The sequence below is a fragment of the Bison bison genome, unplaced genomic scaffold (genome assembly GCF_000754665.1).
Source record: "Bison bison bison isolate TAMUID 2011002044 unplaced genomic scaffold, Bison_UMD1.0 scf7180017864492, whole genome shotgun sequence".
Classification (NCBI taxonomy): Eukaryota; Metazoa; Chordata; class Mammalia; order Artiodactyla; family Bovidae; genus Bison; species Bison bison.
The window spans coordinates 2,445,853-2,455,613 of record NW_011495051.1 but is presented as its reverse complement, the minus strand read 5'-3'; the positions used below and the strand labels follow the sequence as shown (position 1 = coordinate 2,455,613).

At 49.5% G+C, this 9,761-nt stretch overlaps 1 protein-coding gene across 1 annotated transcript in view; it reads right to left on the bottom strand.

Moving 5' to 3' along the window:
* The window catches only part of CELF5 (CUGBP, Elav-like family member 5), a 20,450-nt gene that overhangs the window by 1,907 nt on the left and 8,782 nt on the right, over nucleotides 1-9,761 (bottom strand). The window contains exons 7-9 of the mRNA XM_010828439.1: nucleotides 9,068-9,151; nucleotides 6,115-6,258; nucleotides 187-354 (exon numbers count right to left, since the gene is read on the bottom strand). Coding sequence (XP_010826741.1) covers nucleotides 227-354; nucleotides 6,115-6,258; nucleotides 9,068-9,151 — 356 coding nt within the window. The 3' untranslated portion in view covers nucleotides 187-226. The remainder of the gene's footprint in view (nucleotides 1-186; nucleotides 355-6,114; nucleotides 6,259-9,067; nucleotides 9,152-9,761) is intronic.

The following is a 9,761-nucleotide window of genomic DNA, read 5'->3' as shown; positions in this document are numbered from 1 at the left end:
AGGGTAGGGGGTTGGGGGGACTGGGGGGGTGTCTTTGTCCAGCTCTGTCCCCGTCAACCAAACCTGGGGGCTCCTTGAAGCCTCTTGCATCGTCCCTCCAGCCTGGGGAGGGTTTGGAGAATGAGGAGAGGGTGCGGACAAGACAGGGTGGGGGTGGGGCAGGGGCAGGGCCGCCTAGCGGCTCACCTGGGCCAAGCCCGCAGCCTCTGGGTGGCTGTGGGCCCGGTCAGTAGGGGTGTCCCGGGTCTTTGGGCCGCTTCAGCTGCACTTTGAGCCTCTTCATGCCGATCTGAAAGCCATTCATGGCCTGGATGGCAGTCTGCGCACTGGCCGGGTTGTCAAAGCTCACGAAGCCTGCGGAGACCGGGGTGGACCCACGATGGTGGGCAACGCAGGGGTCCTCGGCTCGCTCCAGTGCTGCAGCCCTGGCTGCCCGGCTTGTGGGGTCCTGGGGGCGGGGGTGTGCGCTCGCAGGAGCAGATGACCCAGGGGAGGTAGGGAGGCTTCCCAGAACACACACAGCAGTCCTGATGTGGTTCTGACACCTTGGTGGCTTGCATGCCTCTGGGGATAGGGCACTCATTCCTTACCTGGGCTCTGCTCTGATGAGGCTTCCCAACTGATAGGGGGAGAGGGGGACAAGTGGGGCTTCTGGGGGTCCAGGGAACACCACGGTCTCCCTCCCCCACCCAGGCCCACCTCCTTCTAGGCTCTGGATCCCTACCTTTTGCCTCCTCTAAGCCCTCCATCCATTTGGGGTCTTGTCTGTCCATCTGACTCTTCCTGTCTGTCTCTGTGTCTATCTGTCCTTGTCTCTCTTCTTCTCTCCTTTTGTGTGTGTCTTTGTGTTTCTTGTCTATGTCTCTCCCTCCCTCTCTTCTCTCTTTTTGTGTCTGTCTCTCTCTTTGCCACCATCAGTCATTCCAGCCACAGATATCCCCCAACGTGGACCATCAGAAACACTCCAGCGCACCACCTCCTGACACACACACCTTAAACTTCCACCACATAATTCCCTCCACCCAGCCCTACTCCTACCCCTTACCTGTTGGTTCTCATAGACTTTCTGGGGGGCTCTGCAGAGGCTACAGGGGCTGGGGGCCACCCCAGGGGGAGGGGAACCACATGTGTGAGCATTTGGGGGCAGGGTACCTGAGATCTGTGGGAGAGGCAGAGAGGTCAGGGCAGAGAGATGGTGGGATCAGGGCTGAGGGGTCTGGCTGAGGCCCACAGGGAGCCATAGGGGAATCTGGAAATGGGGTAGGGGGGGTGTCTTCATATCACTCACACCTCCCATTATACAGACGAGGAAACTGAGACTCAGAGAAGGCATGCGACCCCCTGACTGCTGAATGTTATGGAGGTTTTCTTCCAGAAATTTCTTTATTCTTCCTAGAAGCAGGATGTTTCCAGAAGCAAAAACAACAGCCAGTTAAGGATGTGACTGGTGATGGAAGTAAAGTTCGATGCTGTAAAGAACAATACTGCATAGGAACCTGGAATGTTAGGTCCATGAATCAAGGTAAACTGGAAGTGGTCAAACAGGAGATGGCAAGAGTGAACATTGACATTTTAGGAATCAGTGAACTAAAACGGACTGGAATGGGTGAATTTAACTCAGATGACCATTATATCTACTACTGTGGGCAAGAATCCCTTAGAAGAAATGGGGTACACCTACAGTCAACAAAAGTGTCTGAAATGCAGTACTTGGATGCAATCTCAAAAATGACAGAGTGATCTCTGTTCATTTCCAAGACAAACCATTCAATATCACAGTAATCCAAGTCTATGCCCGAACCAGTAAAGCTGAAGAAGCTGAAGTTGAATTGTTCTATGAAGACCTACAAGACTTTCTAGAACTAACACCCAAAAAAGATGTCCTTTTCATCACAGGGGACTGGAATGCAAAAGTAGGAAGGCAAGAGATATGTGGCAAGGCAAATTTGGCCTTGGAGTACAAAATGAAGCAGGGCAAAGGCTAAGAGTTTTGCCAAGAGAACGCACTGCTCATAGCAAACACCCTCTTCCAACAGCACAGAGAAGACTCTACACATGGACATCACCAGATGCTCAAAACTGAAATCAGACTGATTACATTCTCTGCAGCCAAAGATGGAGAAGCTCTACAAAGTCAGCAAAACCAAGACCAGGAGCTGACTATGGCTCAGATCATGAACTCCTTATTGCCAAATTCAGACTTAAATTGAAGAAAGTAGGGAAAACCACTAGGCCATTCAGGTATTACCTAAATCAAATCCCTTACGATTATAGAGTGGAAGTGACAAATAGATTCAAGGGATTAGATCTGATAGACAGAGTGCCTGAAGAGCTAGGATGGAGGTTTGTGACACTGGTACAGGATGCAGTGATCAAAACCATCCTCAAGAAAAAGAAAGGCAAAAAGGCAAAATGGTTGTCTGAGGAGGCCTTACAAATAGCTGAGAAAAGAAGAGAAGCTAAAGGCAAAGGAGAAAAGGAAAGATACACCTATTTGAATGCAGAGTTCCAAAGAATAGCAAGGAGAGATAAGAAAGCCTTCCTTTGTCAATGCAAAGAAATAGAGGAAAACAATAGAATGGGAAAGACTAGAGATCTTTTCAAGAAAATTAGAGATACCAAGGGAACATTTCATGCAAAGATGGGGACAATAAAGGACAGAAATGGTACGGACCTAATAGCAGCAGAAGATATTAAGAAGAGGTGGCAAGAATACACAGAAGAACTATACAAAAAAAAGATCTTCATGACCCAGATAACCACGATGGTGTGATCACCCACCTACAGCCAGCCATCCTGGAATGCAAAGTCAAGTGGGCCTCAGGAAGCATCACTATGAACAAAGCTAGTGGAGGTAATGGAATTCCAGTTGAGCTTTCAAATCCTAAATGATGATGCTGTGAAAGTGCTATACTCAATATGCCAACAACTTTGGAAAACTCAGCAGTGGCCACAGGACTGGAAAAGTCAGTTTTCATTCCAATCCCAAAGAAAGGCAATGCCAAAGGATGTTCAAACTACCACACAATTGCACTCATCTCACACGCTGGCAAAGTAACACTCAAAATTCTCCAAGCCAGGCTTCAACAGTACATGAATCGTGAACTTCCAGATCTTTAAGCTGGATTTAGAAAAGGCAGAGGAACCAGAGATCAAATTGCCAACATCTGTTGGATTATAGAAAAAGCAAGAAAGTTCCAGAAAAACATCTACTTCTGCTTTATTGACTATGCCAAAGCCTTTGACTGTGTGGATCACACAAACTGGAAAATTCTTAAAGAAATGGGAATACCAGACCACCTGACCTGCCTCCTGAGAAACCTGTATACAGCAACAGTTATAACTGGAGCTGAAACAACATACTGGTTCCAAATCAGGAAAGGAGTACATCAAGGTTGTGTATCGTCACCCTGCTTATTTAACTTATATGCAGAGTACATCATGAGAAATGCCAGGATGGATAAAGCACAAGCTGGAATCAAGACTGCCGGGAGAAATATTAATAACTTCAGATATGCAGATGACACCATCCTTATGGCAGAAAGCGAAGAACTAAAGAGTCTCTTGATGAAAGTGAAAGAGGAGAGTGAAAAAGTTGGCTTAAAACTCAACATTCAGAAAACTAAGATCATGGCATCTGGTCCCATCACTTCATGGCAAATAGATGGGGAAAGAATGGAAACCAAGAGAGACTTTCTTTTTTTGGGCTCCAAAATCACTGCAGATGGTGATTGCAGCCATGAAATTAAAAGACATTTGCTCCTTGGAAGAAAAGTTATGACCAACACAGACAGCATATTAAAAAGCAGAGACATTACTTTGGCAACAAAGGTCCGTCTAGTCAAAAGCTATGGTTTTTCCAATAGTCATGTATGGATGTGAGAGTTGGACTATAAAGAAAGCTGAGTGCTGAAGAATTGGTGTTTTTGAACTGTGGTGTTGGAGAAGACTCTTGAGAGTCCCTTGGACTGCAAGGAGATCCAACCAGTCCATCCTAAAGGAGATCAGTCCTGAATATTCATTGGAAGGACTGATGCTGAAGCTAAAACTCCAATACTTTGGCCACCTGATGCGAAATGACTCATTGGAAAAGACCCTGATGCTGGGAAAGATTGAAGGCGCGAGGAGAAGGGGACAACAGAGGATGAGATGGTTGGATGGCATCACTGACTTGATGGACATGAGTTTAAGCAAGCTCTGGGAGTTGGTGATGGACAAGGAAGCCTGGTATGCTGCAGTCCATGGGGTGGCAAAGAGTCAGACATGACTGAGCAACTGAACTGAACTGAGAAGCAGGATGTGGGAGCAGGGGGGCTGGGTACTGGGCCGGGGGCAGGGGGGTGGGTGTTGTTCCTAACTTGCTGTGTGACCTCAAGCATGTTGTTTGACCATCTATACCTCTCCTTCCTCCCCATGTAAATGGGGACAATTCTTCCCTTTTATGGTTGGACAATGAGTATATACAGCAGGACTTCCCAGGTGGCTCAGTGGTAAAGAATCTGCCTGCCAGTGCAGGAAACCTGGGTTCGATCCCTGGGTCTGGAAGATCCCCTGGAAAAGGGAATGGTAACCCACTTCAGTATTCTTGCCTGGGGAACCTATGGACAGAGGAGCCTGGCAGTATATAGCCCATGAGGCTGCAAAGAATTGGACACAACTTAGTGACTAAACAGCAGGAGCTTAATAAGCAGTCAAGAATCAGCCCTTCCCAGAGGACAGGGTAGGGTTCAGAGTCCAGATTTTGGAGTCAGATTGTTTCTAATTTAGGTTCTTGCCTGTGACTTTGGGCAAGTTACACATCTCTGAGCCTTAACATCCTTTGTGTCTGGGGACAAGGAAGTCTTCCCCATGGCCCACAAGGCCCTTCATGACCTGCCCTTCCCCTCCCTGCCTTCCTCTCCTCCCTGTCTCCTCCCTGTCCTGCCCCAGGGCCTTTGCACATGTGGTTCTCTCTGCCTAGAACACTCTTCCCCTAGACACTCCTATGATTGGCTCCTCATCATTCAGGCCTCAGTGAAGCACTGCCTCCTCCTATCAGTCTGTATTTTCTTACTGGTTTTATTTTTCTCTATATCATTTATAACACCCTGGCCTATATCCTGGGCTTTCCTGATGGCTCAGACAGTAAACAATCTGCCTGCAATGCAGAAGACTCGGGTTCCATCCCTGGGTCAAGAAGATCCCCTGGAGGAGAGAATGGCACCCCACTCCAGTATTCTTGCCTGTTTATTTCCACCTCCTCCCCCTGGACCTGTGCTTTTCAATTCAGTTGGCAGCCACTGGCCATGAGTTGTTACTGAAATTGAAATTCATTAAAATTAAGTAAAATAAAAAATTCAGTGCTTTGGCCACAATAGCTACACTTCAAACGCTCAGCAGTTACATGGGGTGGACTGCTCAGACAGTGGGGATATAGAATATTTCTATCCTCAGAGAAAGTTCTACAGGCAGGGTGGCAGGGCTCTGAGCTCCCAGAGGGCAGTGATTTTTGTTGGCTTCCTTTACCAATCTGTGCCAGGCACTGTGCTGGGCACTGGCACACAGTAGGTGCACTGTATGTCTATTTGGGTTTTTTTGTTTAATCTTATACAGGGCTTGTGTTATTGATTTATTTATTGGCTGCACCCTGTGGCATGCGGAATCCTAGTTCCCTCACCAGGGGTCAAACCTGTGCTCCCCACACACACACAGTGAAAGCTCGAAGTCTTAACCACTGGACCACCAGGGAAGCCCCTATGTGTCTATTTGTTGAATGAATGGATGAATGAACAAGGGAATCTTAGAAATGACTCATGCTAAGTGCTGGGTACACAATAGGTGCTTAATAAGTGCTTGTTATGATCATAAATGTGATTCTTTCTTTCTTTTTTGCCCTTGACCCTGCTGCACAGCTTGTGGGATGTTCCTTCCCCAACCAGGGATAAACCCGGGCCCTGAGCAGTGAAAGCACAGAGTCCTAACCACTGGAGCTTCAGGGAAGCCCCAGAATGTGGTTCTCTCAGACCAGATCTGTCTTGTGGCTGACCACACCCGACCCCCCAACCCCACCCAGGGCAAGGGGCCTGCGGTTCAGGGAGTGGCAAGCAGGAAGGGGCACCCACAGCAAGGACTCACCAAAACATTTGCTCTGGTTGGTGGCCCGATCCATAAACACCTTGGAGGAGATGATATTGCCGAAAGGCAGGAACATCTGCGTCAGCTCCGTGTCTCCAAACTCCTGGGGGAGGTGGTAGATAAACAGGTTACAGCCTTCGGGACCTGCAGGTGGGGGGAGAGAAAGACATAAAGCCCCCAAGGAGAGGAGGCCGACCCCCGGGGGAGGGGCATGGGTCCGGAGCCCACAGCTAGTGTCTCCAGCTATTGGGGGAGGGGTGCACCCTGACACCCAGAAAGGAGGGGCGTGGAAACAGCGGGGAGGGAAGGCAGGGTGCCCTGAGCCCTTGTCTATAAAATTCCACATTCAGACACTCCACACCTCTGCTGATCCTCAGGCCCCAGAGAACTGACAAACTTTAGATGATCCCTAGCCCCCCAAACTGAAATAAAGCCTTTCATCCTAGACCGCAGATAATCCAAAACTCCCAGACAACCTCAACACCCCCCAGAAAACCCCTAAACCTCAAACTCTTGGTCATTGACAAAAATCAGATGAACTGGTTGTAGGGTATAACAGAAACTCTGTACTGTCTTTGCCATCATTCCATATCTTTAAAACTGGTTTAAATGGAAAGGTTCATTTTTGGAAGTCTAATGATCACAGATTAGAATAAGACAAGTAACTCCCCGGTCCCAAACCCCAAACATCCAGATAATTCTCAAAACCTTGGATAACCTTCCAAACCTTGGCTAATTTTTAAAAGCTTGGATAATTTCAAAACTGATGCAAAAATAAAATGTAGAGAAATAAAAAGATTATTCTTCAGTCCCAAATCTCAGATATCCTGAAACCACTGGTCACGTTTAAATGATTTGCTGTACCAACCAGAAATAATTTTTTAAAGCACAGCTAACCATCAGAATCATTCCTTCCCGAAGAATCCCCAGTGCATGGCTCATATAAGAATTATAAATAATCAGAACATTTTAAAACCTTAATTACCCAGTTTAGTCCTCAAACCTGCTGCTAATCCCGAACCTACAGACGATCTTCTCCTAGGTCTCCCCAAACAAAGGTAACCCTCAAACCACCAAGAAATCCCAACACTCATGATGAACATTCCCCACCCCAGAAAATCCAAAATTCAAGATTACATTACATTCATATCCACCCTTACCTTCCTGATGAGGACCGCAGTTCTGCTAATGTGCTTGTCTGCTGTTGTTGTTTGCTTACTTGTTTGTCTGGCCCTGTCGCAAGGTTTGCCTGAATTTAGCTCCCCGCCCAGGGATTGAACTCGGGGTCACGGCAGTGAAAGCACCGAGTCCTAATCAGTGGACCTCTAGGGAATTCCCTAATGTGCTTGTTTTTAAAATACAGGTGTGTTTCCACACAACTGATATGTTACAGAACAGTTGTGAGCAAACATGAATTTTGTGTTTGCTTGTGTGCTAGCTCAACTCCAAGAAACACTAGGTGAAGGCAGAAAGCCACACCTAGCTGAACTGAACCTCATAAGAAAGCAAAATGCACACACATATGCAAAGGCAGCTTCCACATTCACCACCTTTCTCAGCTCTCCAAGTGTATTAGGAGAAGGACCTGTTCCCATCTGAGGTTCGGACTCTCCGTCTAATTTCAGACAAAACTTTCCATCACTTCACGATAACTCACATGCTACAACCCATCTGACGCCACTTTCCTGTGCAAACTTCTAATGCCCAATTTATTGTACTATTTATGGATTTCTTAATCATCTAACATGAATAAAACTGTGCTACCATTTTTATTAGGTCTTTTTTTTTTTTTGCCATGTCACAGCCAACTTCTAAAAAAAGAATTTGGCCACACCAGGGCTGCATGAGATATCTTAGTTTCTCAACCAGGGAACTTGTGCCTCCTGTAGTGGAAGCACAGAGTCTTAACCACTGGGCCACCAGAGAACTCCCACAGGCAACATTTTGAGTGGTGTACCCTGACCCAACTTCCCCCACGAGCCCTGCAGTTGGTATTGTGAGGCTCTGGAACTCGGGTGGCTTTCCAGAAAGCAGATATCCTGTTCTGTTACAGCAGCACAGACGGCATCGGAACCAGCTTTTACCCACAGCGCCCTGCTGGGCAAGGAATTGAACAGAACCTCACAGAACTCAGTCTACAGGCCAGGCCATCCATAAACTTCCCATGTCCTGGGGGAGTCGGGGGACTTTTCTGGCTGGTCGCCTGGCTCCAGCTCCCCACCCCCACCCCCACTAGATGGATTAAGGCGAGGAAAACCTCCCAGGCTGCTGCTGCTAAGTCGCTTCAGTCGTGTCCGACTTTTAGCGACCCCATGGACTGCAGCCTACCAGGCTCCTCCATCCATGGGATTTTCCAGGCAAGAGTACTGGAGTGGGGTGCCATTGCCTTCTCCTTCCAGGCTGAGTGCCTACAATGTGTCAGGAACCGTGCTGCTCACTCCCCAGCAAGGCCTCGGCACGGGTGGCCTTGCGGCCAATGAGGAAACAGAGGCATGGGGCAGGGAGGTGCCTTTCTGACGATGCCTCAAGTCAGCACTGGGTGGATTTGAATCCCCGCGGTCCGACTCCAGAATCTAACTCCTCTCCCACTTGACTTTACTGAGGAACTCCCATCTCACCAGAGATACCTCATCACCCCACCCCCTGACCTCAAACTCAAAAAAAGTCATTCCACTCTGGAGAGAGCTCGTGGTGGAGACAGGGTCACTGCTATCCCTATGGGGTCGGGACTAGCCCGGGTCCCACTTTCCGGAGGAGAAGACGGAGGCTCAGAGACCAAGAGTCAATTGCCTCCCAAACACCCAGGTGATGCTGGGAACTGAAGGCAAGTCTCTCCGGACCTCAGGCCGAGCAGTTCCCCGAGGCTAGGTCAAACCCGGCAGGAGGTCCTGGAGGTGGAGGGGGGCGGTCAAAGGGCGGGGCTGGCGCCCAGGGGAGGTCGCGGCCCCCTCACCTTCTCGCTGCTGCTGCTGCAGGAGGGGCGGCGGCTGGGGGACGCTGTGCGCGATGGGCGTGATGGCCGCTGTGGGGTACATGGCTGCAGAGACCGGGAGCGAGACATAGGGCGGAACGGGCGTGAGGCCGGTGGGCGCATGGGGCGGGGCTAAGACTGAGGGGGCGAGGTCACAGCCTAGGGTGGGGCCAAAATGGGTCTTGGGACGGTGGAGGGGGGTGGTCACAGGGGAGAGTTGGTCTGAGGGAAGTACTAAGACCTTAGTACAGGGAAGAGTAGAAGGGAAAGAGGTCATATTCGAAGGGTGGGGCCATGGCTGAGGGCAGAGCCAAGGCCAGATTTTAGGAAGAAGGAGGGGGCGTGGTCACATGGGAGAGACAGTCTGAGGAAGAGGCCACAGCCACAGGAAAGAGTAGAGTGGACGCGGTTGTGGCTGAGGGTGGGGCCACGACACGTCTTGGGAAGGCAGAGGGGGCGTGGTCACATGGGATAGACGTATGAGGGAAGGAAGCGTTTAATGGGCGGGGCCATATTTGAGGGGTGGGGGACCACGGCTGAGGGCGGAGCCAATGCCCGGTCTTGGGAAGAATGAGGGGGCATGGTCACACTGGAGAGCGGGTCCGAGCAGGACACGACAAGCGGGACCAAAGGCAGGTTATGAGGGGCAGGGCCAAATGTCGAAGGAGGGTGAGGC